Here is a 26,752-nt window from a genome sequence, read left to right on the forward strand (position 1 = left end):
CACGACCGAGCAATTTCACAGAATAAGAAATGATCTTGAGATCAGAATGCTAATCTATGGCTTTTAAATCAGCACGCGAGTATCTGATTATAACATATCCGAAAACAAATTAATAACAACCACCTGTTTATGAGCATTATGTGTTGTTTGTGTGCATGGATACAGACAGATACAGTATATTCGGCATATCCCATTGAGAGAGCCAGTTTTTTATTTTGCTGACACAATTTGCTGATTTTGTCTTATGTTTCGTGTTTTGTAAATACGCGTGCCCGTGTTCCAACATGTTGCAGCTCTCTTGATGTCGCGGTTCTAAACAGATGGATGTGCCGTTCTTCGGATTGTGGGACCCTAGAATTTCCGTAATTCGCCCGTGTTAAATTGTCAAATTTTTGGCGAATTGAATCTTAACTTCTGTAGACCGATTGCCAGGTCAAAAACTGGGCAAAATGCAGTAAATCAACGGAAATTTGTGGGCAAGAACACTGTCTGTTATAATGACCAGATTATCTGGTCGAACCTCCGTGAGAAGCACCTGCCGGTATGATATTGATCAAAACTGCCTTCTGGGGAAGGGCGCCTTTGGAATAGTGTACAAAGGAAAAATTGTGAAACGCGGAAATTTTAATAGTACAGAGACTACTGTTGCTGTCAAGGTGACGTACTGGGAGCAGGGAACGAAATCTCAAAGCCGCGTCGAGGACTGGCTGGAATTAATTGAACGATGGAAAAGGCTGTTCAACTTCCGACCACATGCTCATTTGATATCGTATCATAAATTATCATTCAACGTAGCCAGCGGTGGATTTGTTGGTTTTGAATTTCTGATGGATTACTGCGATGGTAAACAATACTTGAAAGAGTGCTTGACTTACACTGTGACTGTCGACCTCATTTCATAAAAAAAACAGTGACCCTACCGACGATGTGGCAATAAGATTATTTAAAATCTCTGATGGCAAGAATGCCCACCCATCGTCACAAAAGAGGTTTTTGTGTCTATTCACCTGCAGCAGCAAAATACTTATTCACAGTGACACTGTGGTTATCAAAATAAAAGCGCAATAATTATAATTTCTACAAAGTAACTAGACAAATTTAAGTGAAATCACACTTAGTAGTTAGTCTGAGTTCTCTTTTATTGTTATTTTTTAAACCATTACAAGGGTCTAAAGTTTAAATTCTACGCTTGCTGTTTTGCAGGCGGTGACCTGGCCACTGTGCTAAGCAAGCCCAACTGCAAAGAGCCATCTCAGCGAGAAGCCAGCAAGCTGGTTAACGAGTTGACAGTTGCTTGTCACACTATGCAGATTGCTGCAGGACTGGAGTACCTGCATAAAAACCAGTTTGTCCACATGGATCTGAAGCCACACAATATCCTGGTGAAGATACAGCGGACAGGGCATCACAGACTGGTAATTGCGGACTTGGATGACATTATACAGATGCGCGAAGCACAAACCCACTCGTGTGATTTTCCCCCGAACAACGTCCGTGGTACTCTCCGCTATATGTCACCGGAAATGCTGAAAACATTTGCCAACATGCCGTCTTTAGAGAAAGCAGGGCAAAACACCGATGTGTGGAGTTTAGGATGTGTTATGCAAGATTTAATTGACTACTGTTACGGTATTGAAGAAAGAACTCTCCGCAAGACGACGACGGAATTTCCTTGCAATGATGTTATTATGGATAACACGACTAAAGACTTCCAGTACATGAAACTAATCGATAAGGTTATCTGCCGGTAGTTAACGCTACGATCCCGTCAGCATTCGCTGACCTTATTGGGCAGTGCTTGGTCGTGGATGTCAAGCAGCGGATATCCGCTGCCGGCATGAAAACAGCTTTAAAAGGACTTGCAGCAAAAATACAGCCGAACGAAACCAACCGACCATGCTTTTGTGGAAGTACTATGGCCAACTACCTTCAGTTAATGGATATAAGCGAGAATGATCAGGTTCTAAGCGAGAAGCCACAAAGCTGGTAGCAATTATGTAGCTGACAGTGAGATATTCTGTGGGTTGTATTACTATCAGGTTATAGTTAACAGGAATGAGAGGAATGAGGATCTCTTAAAAACCTGTTAAAATTAATGCTTGTTTTCGGTTTACAGTTGCGACCAAGTCCACTAATCGACTTCGGCCCACTGGAGACGCTGGACCCGTTCGGTAATCGTATATCTGATTTTTAACGAAATGTGTCTCGAAAAGGATGTTATAAGTAATAACGCGCAACTGAGCCCTCGGCGAATGTTCTGTGTTTCCAGCATCTCCAACCGCGTCCGCGGGTACTCGTGCCTGTCACCAGAAAACGGCTTGGCGTGTCGTGGTGGCAGCGGTTTACTGCTGTTTCATAGTGGATGGTATAGCCGGATCTATCGAATTGATTATTTATAAATATTCTACCATTAACGTTGGTAGTTTGGTCAATGGGGTTCTTCTTGTTGTGGGTAAGCTACTTCAGCTGCCAAATTGTCAACGACTTAAACATATCGTGAAACTATGCGAAAATTACAGCGCCTGTAGCCTGTGTGTTAGCTGATAAATTTGGTTATCGTTTGCTGCTATCCATTGGTCCCATAACGGCATCCACCGGGATAGCATTCGGCTACTTCGCCAATGACGACATTTTGATGGCAACATCCGCAGTAATAGCAGGTAGGTAAAAGATGGTTCACAAAAAAAGTATGCTTATCGTACACGAGCCAACGATTGTTGCTTGCTATAACTGCACTGACTGACGGCACAGGAATGGGTCTCGGTTTGATTTATTCCCCAACGATTATATACGTCACTGCATTTTTTAACGGGAAGGGCGCTTTGGCTGTGGGCATCGTGATGAGCGGCTCCCGAATGGGCGGAATAGTCTTTTCGTTTTTTACTGGTTACCTGCTAGAGCACGTTAATCGACATGAAGTACTGCTTGTTCTGTCTGGAATATGCATGCTATGCTTCCCCATCTGTCACGCAATGACACAGCAAACACTGCCGTATACGGAGCCGCTTACCAGCGGAAAGCAGTCCATATTGCGAATCTATCACAATCATGCTCTCCTCTTGTATACCCTGGCGATCTTGTCTGGAGCTTTTGCCTTTCTGGTACCGGTTAATTTCCTGAAAGATTTGCCAGCTGTGGCGAACAGCACAATGCAACTGCGATTCGCAGTGCTAGTTGCGCTTATGTGTGCCGACATAATCGGGAAAATTGTGTGGAACGTTTGCTTAGACCACACTGGTTGGAATCCGTTGAAACTGCATAATGTGTGCATCTTTTTCTGTGGAGCCAGTATGTTCATGATGTCATTATGCCAAGACATATGGAAAATACTGATTTTAACTATCGCTAACGCTTTCTGTGCCGGTGAGAGTGCTTTACTTTTACACGTGAACTGGATATTTTCGAAAAACACTGACGTTAATAACATTACAGCCCCGTTCATCTCCTTTGCGACAGTTATTCTGACCAAGTTATTGGATGTTAGGCAGCTGCCGGTTGCCTACGGACAGATCCAGCTCATGTCAGGGATCGCTCACTTTGTTGTGCCTTTTCTCGCCGGTAAGCAAGGACTGACTTTGCAGTAATTTTAACAATGAACAGTATGGTTTACATCAGCGGTTTTTGCTTGTCGTTTTTATGATAGGCTTAAGCTACAAAGATCAGTAAAGGTTACTGCATAATCTAACTGGGAATTATTTCCTAATGTCCGCTCACTTGAGCCGTATAATTTGAAGAACTGATTACTCTCAGCTCACGTGTGTTCCAATTCTTTAAGCTACAAAAATTTCAAAAGTAGTTGTTCTACATGGTTCCTTGTGTGGCTCCACATTTTTCAGTTGATTTCAATGCGCAATTACAAATACGAATTTCAGACCATGTACTGTAGAAAGATGGAATACTTATTGAAATTACAATAACCATAGTTTTTGCAGCTAAAGAGCACTGTACAGAGTAGATCAGAGTTTCTAGTACACAGATTTTGTTTTTGCGTGAGTACTGTCAATTTCAAAATTTTTTTGTACCTGAAAATTGAGTAAGTGGTGATTTGTTCAAAATACACATCGAAAGTAATCGGTTGTTGAGAAAATTTGAAGTACCAAGTTGACGTAGTCTTAGTGTAGTTACTCCGAGATCCCATAAATCGGGATCGCTACAAATGATCTGCAGAGTAGCTTTGTGTTCAGAATGCCTTCTTTTCAGCGTACATCAACAGCAGAGCCGCCATTTTGAGCGCCGGCGGTCTATGGATGATAGCCACATTGATTGCCACACTCATCTTTTTTCTTCCTCGGCAAGCACCTTTATCGGAGCCGGTCCCCGACCAAGAATTTAAATTGTCGGTTATGTAGTCTAATAACACCACTGAAATTTAATATTGACCATACAGCGTATCGCTTAAAGAGGCGAACAGACCGATTTTTTTCCCGATTAACGTTACGGCTGAAATGTGAAATCGCGTTTAGACGCAGCAAGTCACGTCAACTACGGTGAACTACCATTTGCCTGTCAAATTAGCGGTTGCTGAACGTTTGTACATACACCAATTGTGCTGAGACTTACATACGTGCTGAGACTTCCATAATAAAACGCGAGCGCTGCCAGACTGTATTGTATTTTAGAAAAATGAAAGTACTGTTACAGAAAAAAGGTCAAAGCAAGGCAGTTTTGTTGAACACGACCACAGATGATATGGCGGTCAGCACTTCCCAGTAGCTTTGTAACAACGAGGAGATATAGTATTCGCATGCAAACCATTTTTTCGGTTGCACCTATAATACAACAGGCTGTGACGGAAATTTAGCAATGACTCCACAATTGGAAGCCTACTTCCTGATTCTAAAGCTGGAACTACCATGAAACTCGAGAACTGGCTATTTCTTCCGCCTGCTATGAGAAAACCCAATAAAAGACATTACGTTACTCGGATTACTTATGGGCAGCGCATTGCTTATGGATTACTTGTGAGCACTGGGCAGCCACATGGGCAGCGTGTGGTCTGCCAGTTTGCGCTGACTAATTCTGGGAACTGATTGTACAGTGCATAATTGAGCCACAAAAAAACAGGTACTTCAAGTACGAGTACTTTTGAAAATTCATTTGCACTATAGCACTGCAATCATATTATAAAGAAACAGTGCTGCAAGTTCAGAATGCCGGGAACAAAATTTTTGAGCGTTCAAAATTCAAATATTACTATTATGCTCTAGAAAGAATTAAACGTTCCGTTTAAAAAAATAAAAATTAAAACAGTGATGTGCAGAGTCAAGAGTGAGGGTGTTGCAAAGGTAGTACTAGGAGCCAAAGGTGGCATCCGGAGTCTTCGCCAAACGTTTATTATTAGTCTAACTTTTCGGTATGAGTCGTTTGACAAAAAAACCACGTACAGATTTGAAACATAAAGGAACAAAAAAACAGCCGTTGTCGCCAACTCACCGTCGAACAGCCGCAATTTGTCGAAGTAACTAGTGACGGCTTGAGTAGCTGCTGCGTTATAGCCAACCGCCAACGTAGAAGGGGCAGCCCACGTAGAAAATTAGATATGCCGACAGTGCAATCAAAAACGCGCTGTTTCGGGCTTTCGAAGTTTTTTCACTGCACCGACTGCTTCCGTTTGCTTCTATGGTTTCGTATTTCTGTCTTAAACGTTACCAGATTGCCGAAATTGTTGAAGTTCTGACTGTTCGAGACAACTTTTTAACGGGATGGCGAAGCTTGGTGACCATGCAAAGAAGTTGTTATTCTGTGGAGATATGAGCGATATTCAGTTCGCGGTGGGACGTGATTATGACACCGTGAAGATCTTCCCAGCCCAAAAGTGAGCGCTAGTTATGTAACACTGGTTCACCCAAGGTTTCAACTACGAAACCTTGGACTAGCTGTCACTAGCACTACGAGTCTACGAGGCACTGTACGAACTTTTAAAGTCTAAGTTCTAATCAGCCTTGGAATGCTGTCGAGGCACAATGTTTTCGAAACACTCAATAAGTTCTTAGTTCTCTTTTGAGAGCAAGCAGACTGTGCTGAGCCGCTACAAATTACTAGGGTTCTTTGTTAAAGGAAGCTGAATGCGCTCGAACGCACTACGAATTCTTATATTTCGTTTTTTTGGTAGACTACCTTGAGCCTTGAGGTGCACTGAGTTCATTCGATGATTGGGATGTTCAAACATTAGTATAAAGTGTAAGGGAGACGACCCGCTAATCTTGTTTCTTTAACCTTCAAAAATTTCGAGTTTCCTTTTTCCGGAACTTTGTCGGGTTCGGGAAAGTATAAAAAAAGTATACAAAACCCCAGACCAGCAGGGGTTTTGTATAGGCGCTGCAGAATTGTAGTGTGTAATACGTTTGGACCACCTTTTTCAATTACTGCTAAATTTTGTCTGGCTGGTTATTCAGTTGTGACATGTGAGTTTTTTTTGCAGGGTCATAATGGGCCTGCGCAGCGCCGTGTTTCATACGATGTTCTATGGCAACCTGCCCGATCCCTGCGCTGCTCCTATTGACATTCCCGATATCCTTCCTGAAGCTTTCGCTAACCTGCTCAGGTATGTCTGTTGACTACTGTTTCGGAATTTCGATCTGGAATTCTGGATATCGTATTTGACTACACAATAATTTGTACCATATCTACTGTATCTAATTTGTAGCTATATCTACACCGACGCGGTTACGAATTTCACCCCGGAGAATGTTTTCCAGACGCTAATGTGCGCTGACAAATACGATTTACCGTTACTGCTCGCGCTGTGCACTGACTTTATCCTCGGCTTGCTCAATGTCGACAACTGCCTGCATAATCTGGACAACGTAGGTCTTTTCGATGATTTTCGGCTTTATGCGGTTACGAAATGTTGCGAGCGCGGTGCCGGAATTTTGTTTTTTGTAGGCGGTTCTGTATGCGAATGCAGCGCCGGACGTCCTGGTGAAATGTTTGTGTCTTATTAATGATGAATCAGCGAAAACTCTGTGGCAGTCGGATCAATTTCATGTGGTTGGGCAAGCGGCTCTACAAGCTTTTGACCCACGGGATGCTTTAACCGCCGCCGCCGACGACATCTTTTCGTCAGTTGAAAAGTAAGCATATCTCCCGTCTTCCCATGACGCTGAATGGGAAACGGCTGCTCGTTAACGCATGCCGTTTTTACAGGTGGGTGGAATTTCTTCGGAAGGTCAGGGACGGCATCACATTCCCCACCGTGACGACACCGGAGGCGCAGGTGACCATCAGGTTCAGCGGGGACAAGAAGGCCTTGACATCGGACACAACACGGTTCCGCTTCGAGCTGCCTTCGAATGTGCACGTCTCCGGGGTGCCCGTTGGCAAATTTGTCAAAATGACGGTGACAGTTGATGGCAGAAGCGAGACGCAGTGCTATACTCCCATCTCCGACCCCAAGGACCGAGGTTAGTCGAAAAAACTGCACTTCTCGAAGACCTACGTTGCTTGCTTTCTTATGCGGCATAGTTCATGATTTGTAATTTCTAAATTTTGATTGTAAGCGATTCTTCTGACTTGACCTTTGACATGACTGAGCTCTACAGTTTAGTAAGCGTCAAAAACTTGATAATTTCTCGGCTAAAGATTATCCGTCCTGCATCTGCTTCTTTGTCCGCTTCTTTGCTTTGTTTTGCGGGCAACCACAAGCACTTTTGTTGAACTGAAACTGTCCTTGAGTCGATTAAGCCACAACCAAGCCCATAAGCATGTCTGGGTTGCTGTAGAACGTTTGGGACCCATTCTGGCGCCACCTTTTGGTTTTTCGCCGTTATGCATATTTTAGCGAAGCATGCTCTGGCATAAGAGAAAGTGTGGTTATTATTTTTCATCGCTTTCGTAGGTTTTGTCGACTTCGCGATCAAAGTATACCCACCGAATGCCGCTAATCCCAACGGTAGCGTCGTATCGCAGTGTATCAATAAACTGCAGAAAGGCGACGAAGTGTGCATCAGTGGACCATATGGCCTGCTCAGTTACGACAAGAACGGGATCTTCGTGATCAAAGCGAACGAGAAGTCCGCTGCCGAATATAAAGAGATTCGACGAATCGGTACCGTTAACATAAATAACGCTACGGTAGGGTCACTACTAAGTACTGTATATAAAAATCATGGGTAATTAATTGCAGGCATGGTAGCCGCTGGTTCCGGAGTTACCGCCATGATTCCCATATTACGAGCTATGCTGAAAGAAAACCTGGAAGCACCCAAATGTAAGGCGTAAATAGCTTTAATTTTTTCTGTGGTGCGGCTGCATCGGTTCGTCCTTGACACTGGGAAGTTTGTAGGTTCACTGGTATATAGTAATCCGACAGATCAGGACATCATAATGAAGAGCGAGCTGAATTATATGGCCTCCAAGTACCGGAAGCGCTTCAAGCTGTGGTACCTGGTGGATAGACTCTGTAATCCCAGCCTATGGAAGTATGGCGTTGGCCAGATCTCGAAGGACTGGCTCAAGGACTGGATGCCCAAACCGGACAATGAAGTTGTAGGTAAGAAACCGCTACATTTGCTGTTTGTCGTGTTAGCTAGGCGTAGCAACCATTCCTCATGGATATTAGACATCTGAAAAATGCGCTTGCTTCGTCAAAGCCGAAAGACGATAATGAATTCGATATGAAGTTATTGTTTTGCTGTAGTATTAGTCTGTGGTCCGAAGGAGATGGTGGACAACTGCAAGAAGTTGCTGCTTGGCCTGAACTACATCAACGATATGATCCACGTGTTTTCCGCCCCGTAGTCTCCTTGTTTGATACGACATATGTCTCTCCATTGCATTTCATTGATCCATTGTGTTTTTAGTTATTCTTTTATATTCTGGTAAAATTTGTCGATCGTTCCGCGACATACCCATCCGCTTGATGGAATGTGCCTCGAAATCCACTGGACCAAAGGTTGTGCCGAAAGCTGGATTTAATTGTTTTAGGAAGAATAATGATTGTTATTTTTGTGTAGTTTTCCTGTGGTGAATTTCGACATCCACCGGTAACGATTGTTATGAATCATGCATAGCACACGCATATTTTGATCACTTTGGCACCTGATAAGTATTAGCCGAGCTTGCTGAACTTTTTTTCAGTATGGTACATTAAACGGTGTGCCCTTTGTTGCAATAATTAGTATTTGGTACACAACCATCGTGCTGTTGTAAATAATATTGAATGTTTATAAAAAGTACCTGTATTTGTTTAGCTTGCCACTAAACCCTGCAAAATGTTAGTCAAAGCCGAATAGCATTCTTTAAAGAGTAAAAACGTGTTACTAACTTACTATTTCGTGCCGGAACCTGTGTGCCTAGTACCACTGGCACGATGAATCCCGGTCTATAAATGCCTAAATGTGTGCGCTTCAAAATTTGAGTCATTAGAATTTAATCATGACTGTATCGTCCACTTGATAAGAGTTCTACTCGTACATATGTTATCGCGCATCGATACTCTTTCTTCACAATCTGTCAAACCAAGCTGTAGATCGTTTGTCGAGGCGGTGAGAGGCACACCTTACAGTTACGATAAAAACGTAAGTTGTAAAGAAACTAAATGCATAAACTGCGAGAAACAGCCCTGAAAAAATCATTTAAATCAGTAAGTAATAAGTGATTGGTTGCGTTCATTCTAACGAAGCGCAATGCATTTTCGCAGTTTAATGCAAACCACTTCTCGTGCAATCGGCGAACACAAAAGAAAAATTGTCGCATCAACAATATTCGACAGCTTGCCAGCCAGTGCAACGGCTTCCTGAGCGGCAGTTAAACCCGGATAGAACACCGTAGTGATCACTGCCGGTAACCATCCAAGAAATAAAGCAATCGTTGATGCAATATATATCCTGTTGTTCCCTTTTGCCGATTGTCTTGATGTAGACGAAGGATCTAATCAATAGAAATCACCACTAAAACAACTGATTGAAGGAAACGGGAAAACGGAATTACAGTACATAGTACATACAACGTAAAACAGTTACTGATAAACGTAGGTGCTATTTTTACCATGTACTGCGCAAATAAGCTGTTAACTGTTCCGACACATTTCTGGCGATCAATGCGCGGTGATGTGTTCCTTCTGTACACTGTTTTTGTTCATTTTGGTATCAAATTTTCAACCAAGACTATTGTACGTACGTCGTGCTACGGATACAATACGACGCGCTTGGATCCGTCGCATTATCATCACATACGGCAGCGATCCGAATATAACCACCAGGGTGGCCGTAGACAAATAGCGTACGGTGAGGAATAGAGCCGGAAAGATCTGTGCGATAAACCGGCAGCCGCTTCCGTCAGACGACGGCATCAGCACACTGACGATGAAATTCGGTAAACGCGTTCCGTCCACGATAACGTGCATCAAGACACAGGATGCCATGGCCAGCGTCTTATTATTCTTGATGCGGTACGATTGTGGAAAGGTGACCGCCCAAATCCGGTTAATGGCCAGCAGAATGTGCCCGGCTCCACCGGCTGGAGCTACGATCCATAGGGAGAAATTGCCAATGGTGCACCACGGTTTCTCGTTATCAACATACTGTCCGTTTATCATCATGTGCCAGTATGTTGCGCAATGAAGACCCGTCAGCAGAACGTACAACATCAGAATGTTGATAATATAGATATTAAAGGGAGTGAGGAGTCTTTTCGCTGTCAAAAACACCGATACAGCGAACAACGTATAAAACAGATGAAGAGGAGCCAGAATCCCCGCAATATGCACCATAACGATGTGGTTCTGGATGTCCCTTATAGATGGACCTACTGTAGTACTGGAAGTGTTATTGAACACCATGTTTTTATTTCTTGTGCCGAGCATAAAATTTCAAATAGACTGATTTTATTCTGAAGTTAACTGCGCATGCGCGGATATCTATAACGACACTCTGCTGGAACGCATGATATCGCTGCTGCTGGATGACGCGCAACCACCCAGCAATAACCTGTCCATTGTAGTGGCCTACTCATTTCCATAAATTTTTCAATGACCACAGCCTTGCGTAGTATCTGTACGTGCGCGTTGCTGCACCGCCGCTGCGTTGGCCTTACCTGCAGCAGCTACCAAACATGTGAGCTATCCGTATAAGTTTTAACTATTTATCACGCATCTTATTCAGGAGTGCCCCAAAGTGGACTGCTCGTGTTGTGAAATGAACGACTTTTTAACGTAAACCAAAAGTTTGCATGCCACTACTCAAAGTAAGTATCCATCGGCGCATTATACGGTCGCCTTCAGCTGCGGGGAGATGATGATGGATAATCCGTTCGCTGGATTTCATGGTTTACAGCACTGTCAGTGCAGAAAATGTTCAAAAAAAACTGGAGTGGGACTTAATAATTTGTATCTCATTTTTGCTGGTTAGGTCCATGATCGCAACAATTAGGAAGACAGTCTTTTCTTATAAAGGTTTAGTCTATAGGCTACCGTACTTAAACCGCAAGATACGGCTAAGCATGGCATAATATCCGCGAAATGGATTGTTTTTTATACTTTTATAAAGAATCTCGGCAATTATTGTAAGATATTTATGCATGGCCCCGTGAATTAATCATTTCCCGCAGTTCCACATCTTTCCTAAACAACCGCAGATGCCAGGGTAGTTTATGAACCGGGACGCCATTTATTTTTAAACATGGTCAGCTCAGATGTAAAAAAATGTGTACTGTACATGAATCCAGTGGTTGACTTGTACAGTCACAACCGTTATTTCTTGTCAAACGTCTGTTTTGCAGCTTCATTTTTATGTTGACAAAATACCGAAACAAGTAGCGGTTATCCTTTTGTCACTGAACAACAAAATAAGAGCATATCTTATGTAAAAATAGTGCAATAAACGGCACGCGATTTGTGGCCTGTAATATTAAGACAGCGCAACACATTTTTGTAATTTAACTTTAACACAGAGTGCTTCCATGAAAAGGGCGAGCACAAAAGAAAAACTGTCAGGTCCACAATGTTCTAGCTAACGTAGTGGCTTCTTGGACGATAGCCAAACTCGGATATAACAGTGCAGCAATCGCTGGCAGCCTGGCGGCAACCATCCGAGGAATAGCGTAATCGTGGATCCGACGAAAATTTGCTGTTTCCTTTTGCCGATTGTCTGGGCGTCGACGCAGGATCTAAACGTCAAATTTTTCACTGAACAGCTGATGAAACCGCACTATAAAATACAAATAAAAGCAATCCGGAACAGGGAAATACGTACGTGGTATCATAGATAGATACGACGCGCCTGAATCCGTCTCATTAGCATGACATACGGCAGTGATCCGAATATTACCATTATGGTGGCCGTAGATACGTCAACAAATCGTCCTGTTATCAGCATGTGCAAATATTTGGCGCAATGAAGACCCGTACTGACGGCATACAACAACAGAATGTTGAGATGTAGATGTTGAAAGGGGTGATAAATCTCTTCGCAGACAAAAGCAGCGATACGACGAATAATATGTACAGCATTTGGAGAGGAGCTTGAATCGCTGAAACATGTATCATAACGATGTGGCTTCGGATGTCTGTAGAAGAGGAATTCAGACTAGTACTCGAGGTGTTATTAAACGCCATGAGTAAATGTATTGTATTGTGCCGATAACAAAATGCCAAATAAACCTATTTTTTTAAGTAAACCGGGAGATACGTTGGAACAACGCCCTAAATAACACACGATATCGCTTTTGCTGGCTGAAGCGGTACCGTCTACATACCGAATGATCTTTGAAAGATCATTCAGCAGGCGTTTGCGCGTCAGCCAGCAAGACCACTTCCGCGGAATGGAATGATCTTTCTATTGTAAGCGCCTACTCGTTTCCATTTCTTATTGATTGCAACTTTTCACCGTACTGTCGCTGGATCGTTTACCGTTACTGTGCTGATGTTATAAGCGGCAACAGTGCAGTAAATCCATTTAGTTTTTGTATGCCTGTCCCCCTTTTACTTGGAATTATTTGCTTTTCGTGGCATGGGGCCACTCATTTTTTTGCAGCTGGCCCGTATCTCATTCTCGTTCGGAGGCGACGGTTAAGTTCACTGCGACATTATGCCAGAAATGTACAACGCTATATGCTAGACGCCTTAATCTAGACGAATGCATTAATTTCGAGTAATGCAAATGTATTACTAGAATAAATATATAGATATAATAAATTATAAATGTACGGGCTGTTTGTACGTGTCATACATACGAACAGCCCGTACATACCTTTGAAAAAAGGTATAGTGAATACAATAATTTATTACGCAGTGACGGCCGGTATTGATGGCGTACAACAGCAGACAGTTGACGATATATACTGTAGTATATGTTAATGGGGGTGATTAGCCTCTTCATTGACAAAAAAAGATACAATAAACAGCGCATAAACAGATTAAGAGGAGCTATGTAGAATATGATTATGCACCATAACAATGTGGTTTCCGATGTTGGTTTATCGATGGATTTACTCCGATACTGGAAGTTTTTTAAACGCCATCAAATAGTCTTTTTTTCTAGACGCAGTATAAATAAAACGAAACATCTTTTGAAGAAAGCGAGGTTAGCTATGCAGTATGCAAGTTAGAACGACACCCTACTGAAACGCACGATATCGCAATTGCTGGATGATCCACCGAACAACTATCCATTTCCATTAATTTTTCAGTGGCCACAGCCTTGTGCAGTAATTACGAGCCACTGTATTAGGTATTGTTCCGTTCACGGTTAACCTAACGAGCGGTCGCAGTCTAGAACGTGAAAACTTTTTAAATATTTATGACGCCTTTTAATTAGGACCAACTGCATTTCACACCGAGGCTCGTTAATTTTAGAGCATTGCAGTGTAAGACTGAAAAGCACTGTTTTCAAAACAGTTGAGTAGAATACTGCCTATACGTGCATATTTGAAGCAAAGTTGAGCTGATGACAAGCTGATGACAAGCAAGTTGATGACAAGCAGCAGATTGTCGACAGGGCAGTTAGTGTGAACAACACGGAAAAAGAAGTAGAAAATTTTCAGTCTGATAAATCTTTGATGAAAGATAAGTGCTCGTAAAATACTTAGCGGCTTAATTTATACGGAGCCAGCATAACATTCTGAATGCGGTGCCTGTTGCAGGCTTGCGGTAACGCATGTACTGTAGCTCTATGCTACCAAAATCTTATGGCAGCGCACATGTTGTTGTCGAACTATCGAACGTACAACGATAGAACGTCTCGTGTGATGTCAGGACGTATTTAACATTTTACATACAGATAATCAGGTTATTGTGTGTGCCACAAAGATAATAATTCTTGTCAATGCACACAGTCATGTAATCGACCTTGCGTCTACGAAAGCTAAACTTGCACTGCAATGTACTGGTTAGTGCTCTTTGTTAGTGTGCAGCTGATGCCAGTCATCAGCAGTGTCATTTTACCACATTTTAATTGCACGTACACGGCTTCAGGATCATCAAAAAGCTTTGAATTAGACTGTCAAGCAGAACGCTTCCAGTTCCCTACAACATTCAACGTTACCGCAATCCCGAAAGCGGTTAAGAGCATTGCGATACGATGCCTGCCCACTGACGAGCTCGCTCGGTACTGCGCTGAAATTGGGCAGGACTTTCAACCAATTCCTCAACTGGAAGTTTTGGAACGCGTCCACCTGAGCGGATTCCAAAGCGCCAATCAAAGCGCTCCACCGATTGGCAAGCTGCTGGATCGAGTGAGACACCAGATTGTTTACTTAAAGATCAGCAACAGCCGCATCGACTTTGTGGATGCCGACCTTTTTCGAGGATTCCGATCATTGAGGCACCTTGATTTTAGGAACAACCACATTCGGAGGATCGCTATCAATGCATTTCGTTCGTTGACCAGTTCGGTTGATTCGCCGACAAAGAAAACGGAGCTGTCGAAATTGCGCAATCTAGATTTAGGTGGAAATGCACTGGAAGAATTAGACTGGTCTGTTTTCAAGCCGCTTTCGCGGAGTCTCGTAAGTATCCGTATACTTGCTAAGCATGTAATATTTTCACTGTTCACATATTGTCTGCTTGATTATCGAACGCGCTCGTGCATTTTCACAGCAAGAGAAAAAGCTTGGTGTTTTTTGGCAAAGCAGTCGATAAAGAAACGGTTTCGTTCGATAGAATTATTTGGATCTCAGTTGTCAAGAACCACCGCTTAAACGTCTCAAGATCAGCTCTTCTGCATTCGAGCTGACCTTAGTGGAATTATTGCTGGAAAACAATGACCTAAAAAGAATTCCTAAAGAAGTGCTAGCCACTATTAAACCGTGGCGCGTTCCAGTTTCTGAGCTTGAAAATAGAGCTGCAAAGAGTAATTTTTACAACTTCCAGGGGAATAATTTGTGCTCAGAATCAGACTGCTCGTGTTGTGAAATGAAAGACTTCTTAGCGTGGGGCAAAAGCCTGCATGCCCGTGCTCCAGACAGGTCGCCGTCTGTGCCTTATACGGTCACCTTCAGCTGTGGGGAGATGATGATGGATGATCCGTTCGCTGTGGATTTCGTAGTTTTTCAACACTGTAAGTACAGAGAATGTTCAGAGAATGTTGAGTGCAACCCAGCAAGTTGTAATGCACTGTTGTTGTTTAGGTCCACCCAATTAGGAATGACAGGCTTCTCCTATGTAGATTTTGTCCATACTGAAAGACCAACAATGTAAAACGCAAGACGGATATGGCCCGGAATGCCTAAAATGGCTTTATTCTTGATGTTTCTGCTAAATGTTTTTCTGGATTAACTACACAGGGACAACGATGGTTTCATCGTCACCTGATCACGTCAAAGAAATTTTAGTTCGCGTACAATTAGTGGGTAATACAGAGAGACATGCTGATTGCTTTGAATATGAAACGGGCTTGTGCGTGACGTAGTGGTTTGGCAGAAAACCAAGAAGGTGGTTTGGTGGTTTAGCGGGAAAATACTCGACAATAGTTAGCGATTTTATTGGTAAGGCGTACTCATACTAAATTTTGTAGGAATCGTGACAAAACAGATGACTCAATAAGAAAACAACCTCATTTCGGCTTATTCAAAGGTCGCACTAACCCTTATCTAAAAATATATGCGCCGATTCCATGTACATTCAGTTGCTGACAACAGAATTCCAGATGTACTAATACCGGCGCTGCTGTGAGCACAGCCGCAATTTGCTTGTGCTTGTATGTCGAACAGTTTGGTCTATTAAGAACTGGCTGAATGGACTTCCAGTTCCTCGAATTTAGTCAGTTCAGTCGATCGGCGACTGTCGATGGCACAGAAGAGATTGCAGCGGTTATTTTTATCAACGTTGCAATCGCCGTACGTAGCAAAAGTAGTCATATAAAGCAGGTACGGAAATGTTCTAGAAGCCCTATTTGAGAAGGCTCTTTTCACACTGGTGTGATCGATAATCAATAATCTAAGACAGGACGTGACAAAGAAGAGGGCTCAGAGTGTGCTGTATTATACGGAGGGCACACAAAACGCACGGAAGGCGGCTTAGGTCGAGAGTGGACAGGATGGACACCCCACCGATTCTACTTTGTGCCCTTGTCCTTGTTACTGGATGTTGCTCGGCACTGGCAGAAACATGCGACGAACTGGAGACACATTGTCGAAATCTGCAAAGTCAGCTAAGTGACACTTTTCAAGATATGATGTCTGTGGGATGGCCCGTAACGGATGACAAAGCCAACCACATATCCGAAATCGCCAAACGGAATTGCCGGTACGGCCTGTTATTGTTTGTTGCGAACAAAATAGGAATAAAAGCGCTCATAATTATTAAGATTAACTGGCAAGTTACCCAATTAATAAATCATCTAGCTGAATTTTCAAAAGTGATCAACTTTCCACAACTTGATGCAAGAATGCGAGACGTGTTTAAACGCCTTTCGTCAACGCTGCCCTGAACGTTCACCGACAAGTTTTTATACCGGCTGGTTTGCGACCACATGGCAGAAATTGTCCGCGAAGCTCTGCGACTCGCCTTTCCCTCCGGAACGCTACCTGCCCGCCCTGTACGACTGTTACCAGGATAATGCCAATATTACTCACATACCTTCGGTGAATCCCACGTCGTCGTATGTTACTGAGTCTCATAACGCTTCCCTTGCTCAGGAGAACGCTTGCAGGTTGGTTGCCTTGCTGTTTTTTTTTCACATTCTTGGACTTCATGAAAATGATAATTATTGCTATTATTATAGGGCACTGACAGAGATTTCGGCACATTTGAACGGATCAACTGGAGCCATTACAAGAAAGTGCGGTGATGAAGGTGCGCAGATTCTCCTGGATGCAACACGCTTTCTTCTCAAGACTAATTGTCCGAGTTGAGCGAATGTAGCAGCAAATCTGCAGCTGCCAGTAAACTTGCGATTAATGCCTATGCAGTCTTACAGTCATACAACAGTTGTTTGTGCAGAACTTATTGTGGGCGATAAGCCGATAACACTGTTCAGCGTGCAATCATATTAAAAATTCCGACAGTGACAGCCGTTTTATGGTACGTAGGGCGATTCGGCAAACCCGGATCCAACAGTGGATCCGGGTGCGCAACTTTAGTTCCGTGTCCATTGTTCGTCACGGGGCGATTCGACAACCCTTTGGGGCGATTCAGCAAGCTTTATTTATGACAAATAGTTATCTCTTTAACAACGCAGCATCCTGTCTTTAGAATTTGTCATATATGTACTGTGTTTGCATGTAATAAGTAAGTTGTCTATTTCTCAAGCCAATATACTGTAGCCGCCCGCACAAGTTGCTCCATTGGCAGATCCGGCCGCTGCCTTCTCCCTGCACACACTGCGCTGAACAGCGAGCAATGTGAGGCCAAATATCCGTATACCTCACTCTGTGGGGCAACTTGTGCGGGCGGCTACAGTAATGCTTTAAAATGGACGAAGGGCTCATGGCTGGACGATTCACTACAGCTAAGCGTAATCAGACGGCGATTATTTATCGAAAGTGCCCGAAAATCATACCAGAAATTATTATCATGCTCGAAAAGTTAATTCACATAATCCCGATGAGAACGCATACTTTAAATGCAACGTAATCTTCTAAAGAACCGAACTGAAAGCAAACAACTGAAAGCAAAAAATGAAAGTGGCCAGATGTTACCGAGACACGTGGGGGCAAAGTTATGGGACGGACCGGCGAGAAGATCATCTATTTTGGTATGAAGTTATATGGCAACAAGAACTTCTTCATAAAAGCGCTTGTTATATCTTTTGTTCTGTTTTGCTGCATTATGAGATAGGTGGATCGAGTAACGCATAATTTAACTATGTGGTGGCCTAGTTAAGTACTGTAACAGTGTAACGAGTGTAAAATAAACACGAAGTCATAAACTTGTTTTTAATGTTTCGAAATCCTTCCATGTTTCTTTTTCGAAAAAACGGGCACCAAACTGCGAATCGAAATACTACCTTAACGGTAATAACCCGATAGAGAAAACCGACTGTGTTAAGTATTTGGGTGTACTGTTCGACCGCGGTTTAAAGTTTAAAGAAAATACTAATAATTTAGTGACAAAACTGCGTAAGAAAACTCGTTGGATTAACTTTGCATTCAGAAGAGCTGATTCTGCAGCTCGTATTCAGCTGTTTAAATCTTTGGTGTTTACGTCGTTTGACTATTGCAGCCCTTATGTAGCACCAGCGAATAAAACCTGCAGAGATAAGTTAGAACGTTGTTTGGAGCGCTTTCCGGACTCTCTTAATCTCCGTAGCAGCAATTACAGAGAACGGTTAAAGGAGTTAAATTGGGACTGCTTTGAATTGCGCAGGTTGAAACGGAGCCTTGTGTTTACGTACAAACTTGTTTTCAACCGCATCCCGCTGGGAAAACGGTTTTCTTACCACCATATGAGCAAGCTGCTGCCGCTGTTTCTTGTGTTTCAGGTAATACTCGTTCAGCCAGGCGGCTATGTACACATCCCTTCCCCATTATGGCGGCACCAATAACATTGTGCGGGAACACTCTGCCTTCCTCCCCGGACTCTCTCTCAAGTCGCTTAGCGCTATTATGGAATGGAATTCCCCTGGACAAAGAAAGTTACGCCTCGGTCAACATGTTTAGGAGTGCACTGGATACCGTCAACTGGACTCCAGTTACTGGAGCAACCTGGACTTTGTTAAACGTTTTTGTAATACTAAGCTACTGAAGAACTGATTCGACATTGTGGTTTCCAGCATTTTCTGTGTAAAATTATTAGTTGATTGTCTTTATTTTTTACATTTGGTTTGTTTTTGTCTGATACTTCTATAATTTTTGGGCTACCTTTTGAAGAGTTAAATTGTGTCTATAATTGTGTCAAGTGCCCAGAGGGGACATCTGTCCCGCTGCATGAGGCAATAAATCAAATCAAATCAAAAATATTTAAAAGAAAATAATGGTTTGCTGAAACGCCCGTGTTCCACCGTTTGCCGAATCGCCCTGTCACTTGCGTAAAATGTATAGACTAAAAACACAATAGGCCTTTGGGAAGTTTAAGCTACTGCGTACTATTGTTGTCGAATCGCCCTGTGAACCCCGTTTTATATACATCGATGCCATGACTTAAACAAATTGTCAATCATTTATTTAGAAGAAATAAAATCGTTTACCCGAGGTCATGCGACCGGCAACGGTGAGACGACCCCGGTGCCTTACTACCAGTTACATTGATAGAAATTTTTAAAACTTATTAATCGCTTCAGTGAACATGCAAACGTTTGCGAAACGACTGTGTCAACCCACTCTCCGCCAAAACCGCCGAAATTCTGTGGTCTGGCTGATCATGATCCGTAGACAGAAGAAAAAAATTTGCTTCAGATTTTGTTTCTGCCAGCGAGTTATTTCATTCATTTTTGCCGCCCTTCAAATGTTGCCAGGTCTACAGCCTGGTTTCTTTTCACGGTAGCCGCATTTGGGTTCGTTAGGCGGTGGACTACCACACTTGTACCAAACAATCTTGCGGATGGTTTTGTCTACCGGATCCCGGGAGGGTTCCAACGCTTTACGGCTAGCAGAATACTCCAGTACCGGCTAAAGCAAAATAGAATTTGCCAAAGTAACCAGCACACCGATACACAAGCAAGACATAAGTATCACAGTTCGTAATAAAATATCTGTCGGTCGGTCATTGCGTAAGTTTTACTATGATAACAACAATTCGTTATCTTTATCTAGTTATCTTTAAATGACAGCCGACAGCCTAAGTTAGGCGGTAATGGAAGCAGTTAAATGCGTCATAGTTAACGCCAAATGCACTAAACCGACCAAAAAATTCCCGGTTTTGGAATCCATTTGCTTAAGCGCCCAATCCGCATCGCGATCGCCGTTAATGTTGATGACGACCTCCTGTCCCAGAACGGAGAATGTGCGGTTCCACATCCGCTTGCTCCACGTCACACCATCATAAGGATCTCCACCAATTCCCGAATACGCCATTTGCCAAATGACCTGCAAGTTGACTCGCCATAAAAAGAGAAATTACTTGATAAAGGAGCAGAATTTTCACGGGCGTGGTGCCAGTAATTGTCTATGTAGTGTTTACGGAGGATGACATTCATGAACCCAGGAAAAGTGCTGAAATACCGACTTCAAACAGAATTACCTCGCCGAAAATGGCGGCAGTATGATAGTAAGACATGGCGAATGGATTGACCTTGCAAACATAAGAATAAACCAGGGTTAATTAAACAACACTTTGATAAAGAAATCTTTGCGACAATGGTTACAAATAATCAAATTGTACATGACGATAAATACCGAAGTCACATCATACAGTCGGTACAATATCCTTTACGTAGTTTAATTAGCTTACATCTTCACCGGCAGGATATGTATAGCCATAAATCGCATTAGACTGACGCTTTATTTCGTCAGTATGATTCTTGAATTCCGGCGTGGCGACTGGGTCGCGCAAAGACATAATGAAGAGCGAGCGAAAAGCGGTGCGGGCATCCTAATTGGTAAAGCCGCGAAAGTTCATTATTGCAGCTTTCCAAAATTAGCATTCATTTTTCTGGCGAAGTTGTTAGACATTAGGCCAAATGGAAATCAAGAACTGCGGAAAAGCCACTTCTATGATTCGTTTTTACCGCATCACGTTTATCGCTGTCTCCCGTGTTCCATGTTATTTTGCCAAAATATCTGGCGCTTGGGAATAGTTCGAATGTAAAATGTACCTGTAATGACAACAAATATTTTAACTTATCGAGCATAATTTCATTTAATTATATCCACACATCAACTGAACGTATACAAAAGCGAATGCTTGTGGACGAGAAGAAGGAACCTTAATGCATTACTCATGATATACAGTAGTTACATAATCGCCTCCTGTCATCTGGTTGTCAAACGCTGACAGCTAAAACGTATCACTGGTTCTTTATATTGTTGATAATCGATCATACATTTTTTTTATTGCAGTATGCTTAATTGTTTCACCATGATAGGACGAATTCGGCTGCCATGGGCAATAACGATGATAACTGCAAAAGCATGATTGATATCTTTATTTACTCACAGACTGAACAAGTTTTTCACCCGTTATTTTGGTTCAAGAGCTTTAAAAAATGAGCCAGCGAAAAATGTAGACATTTGCAACAAGTGTCCGCAAAAATTTATAAATTTGTCGTGTTAGAGCTTGGAGCGCTCCTCTGCTAATAAAAACCGAAATACGTTGTCTTCCAATTATGTAACTAACCCACGAAAAGAAACTTAATCTCTACTCTACGTCTTGCACATGCTCGCACAATCTCTCGGGTTTGCTTAATCCTTTCAAAGATTTACCTACCTCGAGTTACTGTCTTTAACTCATCCAGATAGTGTTTCAACGTTCGTCCTGTTCAAGGCATTCACATAAAATCGGCTAGCTGAAAAGAGGTAAAAAAAGCCGGAGATTGTCAAATGCCACTTTGCATATTGGCCCGTAGATCGCTAAAGTGTCGTCTCTATCATCACACAGAAATCCCACCGTGCTATAATTAAATTTTTGCAATACGTTGTATACGAAGCGAGTCAGATCTTCCGGAAAGAATGGAGCAAGCCTGGTCAGTGTGGGAAAACGTCTTTTGTTAGCAAGAGCGGCGTCTCCCGATATGCTAAAAATATGCTTAACGTCATTCAAAAGTTCAAAACATACTGCAAAATGTAATACCATAAAATTTTTTTATTTTTACGTAATGTTACTAGTATTATGTATGCCGGAACAAGGTATGTTACTATGTTATACAAACATTAGTTTAGCTTGATCTTACCCAATTGTCATCGGGATATTCCATTCTGCAAAATAATGTATGTACAAATGTACAACATATGTGTGTAATATGTTGTATTAACGGGACAGTAAACTAATGTTATGCAAGATATTGTCGTCATTCGTACTAGTATTTTATGCAAAGAATTATTCTTTTATTGCTGTGCCAACAAATTCATGCCACTTACTTGTCGCTAACTGTGCAACAGACGCCGCAGTTGCGGGACACCCTAAACCATGCTCAAATACACAAAAAGTTACATCAGAAATTTGTGGTCCTGAATTAAGTTACCGGGTCCAAAGATTCCCATAACAGGGTTGCCGGTAGCGATCTTATCGTGATATTTCGTAGCCCACAATGCTGCTTCCTTGTCCATCATGTCGCAGGTGGTTACATTGCGTGTAAACAACAGGATTCTGGTTATATTCATTAGTGTCTTGTACGGAGCCAAATCTTCCACGGCTTTGGTGAATGCGGGACCAGCCAGGGTCAGACTGGTTGGAGTTTGATCTCCCCACAGGTAAACCTGTACCAACGACACATCCAAGGTAGATGCCGGTACACAGCTAAGTGCAGTGAAAGCAGATAGGAAAAGGAATGAAGTCCTTTGAAGGCCCACTGGACGAGGGCTGGGATCCATGAGTAATAATGTCACACTGACAACCAGAATCAAGTAATATTGGGATTTCTACCTGGTAAGATTTTCAAATCGTCAAATTTAGCCGTTATGCATTGAATTTGGTAATAAATGCTGGTTGAGTTTGGTACACAAAGGTGGACAGTTAAAACCTACTCTAAGGCACAGAGGCATTACTGGAGTTTTGTCAATGATGATCTTTGTCGAATGTCAAGTTTTGTGGTTATTGACATGTTCACCACCTTGACTTGTTTGACTTTGTTGGCAGTTCTGTTAAACGCAAAAGTTTATAGTGTTTCGGTAGCCGGTCTAATTAATCGGTTGTTACATAACACTAAACATCAACCGACAAAAGCGCACCAATCCGTACTTTAAGTGAGCTAACGACAATTACTGTACTTACATTCTACTGATATATGGACATGGACGACGGCGGTGTATACGACAGGACTTGTAGCATCCTTTCATTCCTTAACGCATGCATGAATAAACATACAATGCATGAGAAAAAAAAAACAGGTAACTCGTTTAAGCGTACATAGTACACTGCACAAACAACTGGTTCTTCGTTCGAAGTTCGCACGGTTTACTGCTTAAATATTAAATTTATTAACCGCGTGTCGGTTTATGCTTGGTCTTGTCATACACTTAAGCTGTGGTCCAAGACTTAATACGGAAATCTCTTGTTCATTTTGCAGAGAATCATTAGCAGCAGTAATAAACAATAGCCCCGAAGCGATCTTAATAATCCTTAACATCACCTGCAGTGTTTTGCGTAATAATACTACCAAAACGTTCAAAAATGTAGCTGACAGTGACTTTTTACCAGCTCCTTACCGTTAAAGTGTGTCAACGACCAATATCAAAATCGTTATACTAAAAGGGAACAAAAGATTCGATGTGTCTCTTGCAAGTCAGGATAATGAAGCCGGCAAATAAAATTATGCTCAGAGCATTCCTTTCACCGCTTGGAATAAGTTTACGACAGCGGCTGCAAGCTGCTGATAGTGGTTCCTTGCTTGCTTGCACCTTGCTCTGAAAATCAAAACAAATAGTAACGATAAATTGAATTAATGGCCAGTGTTGTAAGTGACGTTATTCGATTTTTCCCGAATTTTTAGCAGTTATGTATCTGTACACGGCTACATCGGCGTGTGCTAGGGCGTCCTTCTAAATTGAACAGTTTTTGTCTGTTAAATGCAGCAGCGTATGGAATCAGATTCATTAACTCCAGCCGTAGAAGTATAAATTAAACAGCGGCAAAAACAAAATACGCAAATCACATGAAATCCAGTTATAGCTTTTCCCGTTTCGAGGCGCACATACTTATAGCATCGCACTCTGGTTTAATTCCACGATAGCCGCATTTTGGTTCATTAGGAGGCGGGCTATTACGGTTGTACCAAACAATCTGACGAGTGCCGTCATCCGCTGGGTCACGAGAAGGTGTCACGATATTGCGCTTAGCGGAGTAGTCCATTACAGGCTAGAGACATATAGAAATGATAACAGCCGTTCGTAAACAAAACAGCAGTTTGTAAAGTCGGTTTAATCCACAGAGTACAGCAGCAGAATAGCAGAGTAAAGCGAGAGAAAAGAGTACCGCGGTAAAGTAAGCCGCATTCCACTGATTCGACATTATTTTAGTCTTCAGCGTGACGTTCTAACTTCGCATCTCTAATCAGGATCAGTGGCGAATATAGTTCAAGAAATGGTTCTAGCGCACTGATTAAAGTACCAAAAACATTCCGGTTTCGGCATTCATCTGGTTCATTGTCCAGTCCGTCTCGCGATCGCCATTAGGGCTGATGCTGATATCTTGACCTAAAATGGTGTATGTTCGGTTCCACATCAGCTTGCTAAGCAGGTACCCGTCGTTGGGATCCCGTCCACTGGCTATAGTTTCATTCAACACCTACCCAGTACAGTAGAAGTCACAAACTGAATTTAGGCAAAGTGACATTTTGAGAGGCGAACAACTACGATTACCATTTTGGCGCGCTGTTATACTTGTAACTGAGGCAGTCAAACTCTACCACGCTTCTTGATTCGAAGAAAGTTGCGAAGCAACCCGGCTTGTCGAAATCGTCTGGTTGTTAAACAGTTGACCGTTACCTGGGCGTAAATGGCGAGGGCGTAATAGTATGCCATGGCAAATGGGTTGACCTTTCATACAATGAAGCAGAAATGTTTACAAGATTTTCTTTAATATTAGTGCTGCGTTAGACTGAATATTTTTTAATAGCGTATGATCGGTGGTGTTTAATCAGACTTAATTCAGCTTACTCCCCGGCGGCATATGTATAGCCGGATGTACTTCTAGAGCGCTGTTTTATTTCATCCGTAACTTTGCGGTATTCGGTGTGGCATCCGGATTGCGCGGAGATAATACGAAGAGGGAGCGAAAGGCGGTACGGGCATCCTGAGAAGGACACAAAAAGCAAAATGAAACGAGCTTTCTGCGGTTCAGCACAGCAGTACTTGCACAGTATTATGCAAGGGAAGAATGCAAAATAAGCTAGAAATCAAAAACTAGCAGTGGGCACTGATCTGATTGTTAGTTGCAGCTGGTTCTTACCGCATCGCGTTTATCTCGGTCTCCAGTATTCCAGGTAACGCTGCCGTAAAATTTACTGCGTAGATAAAGTTCAAGTGTGAAATAAACCTGCAAACCAAAACGAATGATTAGTAGTTTGCACAGTATAAACAGATTCGGTATATTAGTACTCTAATCGCTCACATAATCGCCCTCCGTCATCTTCTTATCAAACGCTGCTAACTGAAAATACACAGCGAAACATTTAAGATATCAGTAATCAGTCACGCTGTTGCAGGCGATGTCCGCGGATTGGATTACCATGATTGGACGAATCCGGTCGCCATGGGCAATGATGATGATAACTGCAAAGACAGGCTCTTCCGCCATCACGAATTATAAAAAACACTACAACAACCACACTCGTGGTAAGCTAGCTGAATTGGAAAGTTAGCATAAACAGCACAAGGAACTGCTGCCGGTCGTACGTTACATGCAGTGATGCAGGTAATTACGTCTGTCCAGTCACGAAAATTAATGATGGTATTAGCCAGGTTGTAAATGAAGCAGAAAAGCATGTGCTGACAAACTATTGTCACTTACCTCGAGTCAAAGCTTTTATCTTGTCCAAATAATGCCTGACATTGTACTCGTACGTGGCATTCACATAGAACCGGCTGGCGCTGACATTATACTTCCAACGCAGAGTGTCGAATACGGATGTACATGTGAGACCGGGATCACTAGCGTTCACGTCAGTGGCGCTACGCCTGTGGCGCTACGCCTTTGGACTACGTGTCTGTGTTGTGTCTCTTGTGATTGGCTTGCGTTCTGATAGTGGGCGCGGCATAGCACGTGCTGCACAGCGCTGCACGCTGTTGAATTGGCTCTACGTTTTACGATCGAGCTGCGCCGATCAGTTGTTGATTTTCTGTTGCACAGACTTTCAATATTATTAAAAGTCAGCGATTTACGGTGCGACGTTTGTGTTTCCGCATAGCTCGCGATCCATATCGTATCGCTCGCTTCCACGGGATCTATTCCGTTTAGGTCTCCGTATCTGGATCACTGCTGGATCTAGCATTAGATGGTAGCAGAGCCGACAGCGGTTCTCTGATTTGAATTGTGTCAGGCAAAGTTGGCCTGTTATTTGACGTGAAACCCGACCAGTAAGGCACAGGTCTATCCGACAGCAAAGCGCAACACCACAAGCGGTGCAAGTTCCTCATCGGACGGGATTACCAGCCTTGGTTTCGGTACAGTGTCTTCAGCGAAGACCTGTGCTGTTCCACTGCTGTGAAAGAGTTCAAGAGTTCAGTCGGCGGTGTTCCTCGGTGCGGTGTCTTCAGCGAAGACCTGCACTGGTGTCACCGTTAC

General features: G+C 42.7%; 7 protein-coding genes and 1 long non-coding RNA gene across 9 annotated transcripts; 4 read left to right on the forward strand and 4 right to left on the reverse strand.

The window, feature by feature from the left end:
* The first annotated feature begins 93 nt into the window (after window positions 1-93).
* Window positions 94-4,592, forward strand: LOC129582586 (monocarboxylate transporter 12-B-like). 2 transcript variants are annotated; one of them, XM_055474122.1, is made up of 8 exons: window positions 94-843; window positions 1,204-1,960; window positions 2,117-2,171; window positions 2,270-2,452; window positions 2,520-2,660; window positions 2,752-3,363; window positions 3,433-3,558; window positions 4,201-4,592. In XM_055474122.1, the coding sequence occupies exons 2-8, from the start codon at window positions 1,838-1,840 to the stop codon at window positions 4,347-4,349; spliced, it is 1,389 nt and encodes a 462-aa protein (XP_055330097.1). In that variant the 5' UTR covers window positions 94-843; window positions 1,204-1,837; the 3' UTR covers window positions 4,350-4,592. The 2 variants fall into 2 exon arrangements, with proteins under 2 accessions (XP_055330097.1, XP_055330098.1); XM_055474123.1 differs by lacking the exon at window positions 2,752-3,363.
* Window positions 498-1,751, forward strand: LOC129582861 (serine/threonine-protein kinase nekl-2-like). Its single transcript, XM_055474485.1, has 2 exons — window positions 498-843; window positions 1,204-1,751. The coding sequence occupies exons 1-2, from the start codon at window positions 498-500 to the stop codon at window positions 1,749-1,751; spliced, it is 894 nt and encodes a 297-aa protein (XP_055330460.1).
* A 975-nt stretch (window positions 4,593-5,567) lies between the features above and the next one.
* On the forward strand, window positions 5,568-9,128 carry LOC129582792 (NADH-cytochrome b5 reductase 3-like). The gene is made up of 9 exons (XM_055474407.1): window positions 5,568-5,815; window positions 6,422-6,544; window positions 6,647-6,806; window positions 6,886-7,073; window positions 7,147-7,403; window positions 7,838-8,047; window positions 8,126-8,209; window positions 8,285-8,491; window positions 8,639-9,128. Exons 1-9 carry the CDS (start codon window positions 5,703-5,705, stop codon window positions 8,737-8,739), a joined length of 1,443 nt encoding a protein of 480 aa, XP_055330382.1. The 5' UTR covers window positions 5,568-5,702; the 3' UTR covers window positions 8,740-9,128.
* A 4,986-nt stretch (window positions 9,129-14,114) lies between these two features.
* Window positions 14,115-15,909, forward strand: LOC129582613 (uncharacterized). Its single transcript, XM_055474163.1, has 3 exons — window positions 14,115-14,943; window positions 15,098-15,494; window positions 15,565-15,909. The coding sequence occupies exons 1-3, from the start codon at window positions 14,317-14,319 to the stop codon at window positions 15,576-15,578; spliced, it is 1,038 nt and encodes a 345-aa protein (XP_055330138.1). The 5' UTR covers window positions 14,115-14,316; the 3' UTR covers window positions 15,579-15,909.
* A 3,748-nt stretch (window positions 15,910-19,657) lies between these two features.
* LOC129582767 (atrial natriuretic peptide receptor 1-like) lies at window positions 19,658-20,482 on the reverse strand. Its single transcript, XM_055474378.1, has 2 exons — window positions 20,218-20,482; window positions 19,658-19,983 (listed from the first exon to the last, which is right to left on the reverse strand). Exons 1-2 carry the CDS (start codon window positions 20,386-20,388, stop codon window positions 19,816-19,818), a joined length of 339 nt encoding a protein of 112 aa, XP_055330353.1. The 5' UTR covers window positions 20,389-20,482; the 3' UTR covers window positions 19,658-19,815.
* Window positions 20,483-20,779: 297 nt separating this feature from the next.
* On the reverse strand, window positions 20,780-23,020 carry LOC129582768 (uncharacterized). Its single transcript, XR_008689683.1, has 6 exons — window positions 22,494-23,020; window positions 22,390-22,431; window positions 22,203-22,227; window positions 21,740-22,046; window positions 21,042-21,128; window positions 20,780-20,965 (listed from the first exon to the last, which is right to left on the reverse strand). It is a non-coding gene; the product is annotated as an uncharacterized LOC129582768 (long non-coding RNA).
* A 520-nt stretch (window positions 23,021-23,540) lies between these two features.
* LOC129582862 (atrial natriuretic peptide receptor 1-like) lies at window positions 23,541-24,990 on the reverse strand. The gene is made up of 4 exons (XM_055474487.1): window positions 24,955-24,990; window positions 24,578-24,754; window positions 24,166-24,325; window positions 23,541-23,874 (listed from the first exon to the last, which is right to left on the reverse strand). The coding sequence occupies exons 1-4, from the start codon at window positions 24,988-24,990 to the stop codon at window positions 23,819-23,821; spliced, it is 429 nt and encodes a 142-aa protein (XP_055330462.1). The 3' UTR covers window positions 23,541-23,818.
* Window positions 24,991-25,171: 181 nt separating this feature from the next.
* LOC129582863 (atrial natriuretic peptide receptor 3-like) lies at window positions 25,172-25,799 on the reverse strand. The gene is made up of 4 exons (XM_055474488.1): window positions 25,697-25,799; window positions 25,580-25,618; window positions 25,418-25,504; window positions 25,172-25,261 (listed from the first exon to the last, which is right to left on the reverse strand). The coding sequence occupies exons 1-4, from the start codon at window positions 25,763-25,765 to the stop codon at window positions 25,172-25,174; spliced, it is 285 nt and encodes a 94-aa protein (XP_055330463.1). The 5' UTR covers window positions 25,766-25,799.
* Between the last annotated feature and the right edge of the window lie 953 nt (window positions 25,800-26,752).

This window comes from Paramacrobiotus metropolitanus, unplaced genomic scaffold (genome assembly GCF_019649055.1).
Source record: "Paramacrobiotus metropolitanus isolate TYO unplaced genomic scaffold, Prichtersi_v1.0 Parri_scaffold0000008, whole genome shotgun sequence".
NCBI classification, from domain to species: Eukaryota; Metazoa; Tardigrada; class Eutardigrada; order Parachela; family Macrobiotidae; genus Paramacrobiotus; species Paramacrobiotus metropolitanus.

Excerpts from the sequence above, each read along its gene's own strand:
- LOC129582861 (XM_055474485.1), top strand. The coding sequence starts at position 498 with ATGACCAGATTATCTGGTCGAACCTCCGTGAGAAGCACCTGCCGGTAT. Across the intron at positions 844-1,203 it reads TCTGATGGATTACTGCGATG|GCGGTGACCTGGCCACTGTG; the intron begins GTAAACAATACT and ends GCTGTTTTGCAG.
- LOC129582586 (XM_055474122.1), top strand. The coding sequence starts at position 1,838 with ATGAAAACAGCTTTAAAAGGACTTGCAGCAAAAATACAGCCGAACGAA. Across the intron at positions 1,961-2,116 it reads ATATAAGCGAGAATGATCAG|TTGCGACCAAGTCCACTAAT; the intron begins GTTCTAAGCGAG and ends TTCGGTTTACAG. Across the intron at positions 2,172-2,269 it reads GGAGACGCTGGACCCGTTCG|CATCTCCAACCGCGTCCGCG; the intron begins GTAATCGTATAT and ends CTGTGTTTCCAG.
- LOC129582613 (XM_055474163.1), top strand. The coding sequence starts at position 14,317 with ATGTACTGGTTAGTGCTCTTTGTTAGTGTGCAGCTGATGCCAGTCATC. Across the intron at positions 14,944-15,097 it reads AGCCGCTTTCGCGGAGTCTC|AATTATTTGGATCTCAGTTG; the intron begins GTAAGTATCCGT and ends TTCGTTCGATAG.
- LOC129582863 (XM_055474488.1), bottom strand. The coding sequence starts at position 25,765 with ATGGCGGAAGAGCCTGTCTTTGCAGTTATCATCATCATTGCCCATGGC. Across the intron at positions 25,505-25,579 it reads AGATGACGGAGGGCGATTAT|GTTTATTTCACACTTGAACT; the intron begins GTGAGCGATTAG and ends TTTGGTTTGCAG. Across the intron at positions 25,262-25,417 it reads ACCGAGATAAACGCGATGCG|GATGCCCGTACCGCCTTTCG; the intron begins GTAAGAACCAGC and ends TGTCCTTCTCAG.
- LOC129582792 (XM_055474407.1), top strand. The coding sequence starts at position 5,703 with ATGGCGAAGCTTGGTGACCATGCAAAGAAGTTGTTATTCTGTGGAGAT. Across the intron at positions 5,816-6,421 it reads AAGATCTTCCCAGCCCAAAA|GGTCATAATGGGCCTGCGCA; the intron begins GTGAGCGCTAGT and ends TTTTTTTTGCAG. Across the intron at positions 8,048-8,125 it reads TAAAGAGATTCGACGAATCG|GCATGGTAGCCGCTGGTTCC; the intron begins GTACCGTTAACA and ends AATTAATTGCAG.
- LOC129582862 (XM_055474487.1), bottom strand. The coding sequence starts at position 24,990 with ATGGCATACTATTACGCCCTCGCCATTTACGCCCAG. Across the intron at positions 24,755-24,954 it reads CCCTCGCCATTTACGCCCAG|GTGTTGAATGAAACTATAGC; the intron begins GTAACGGTCAAC and ends TGTACTGGGTAG. Across the intron at positions 23,875-24,165 it reads ACCAGAGTGCGATGCTATAA|AGCAAGGTGCAAGCAAGCAA; the intron begins GTATGTGCGCCT and ends TTTGATTTTCAG.
- LOC129582767 (XM_055474378.1), bottom strand. The coding sequence starts at position 20,388 with ATGGCGTATTCGGGAATTGGTGGAGATCCTTATGATGGTGTGACGTGG. Across the intron at positions 19,984-20,217 it reads CCAAAACCGGGAATTTTTTG|CCGGTACTGGAGTATTCTGC; the intron begins GTCGGTTTAGTG and ends ATTTTGCTTTAG.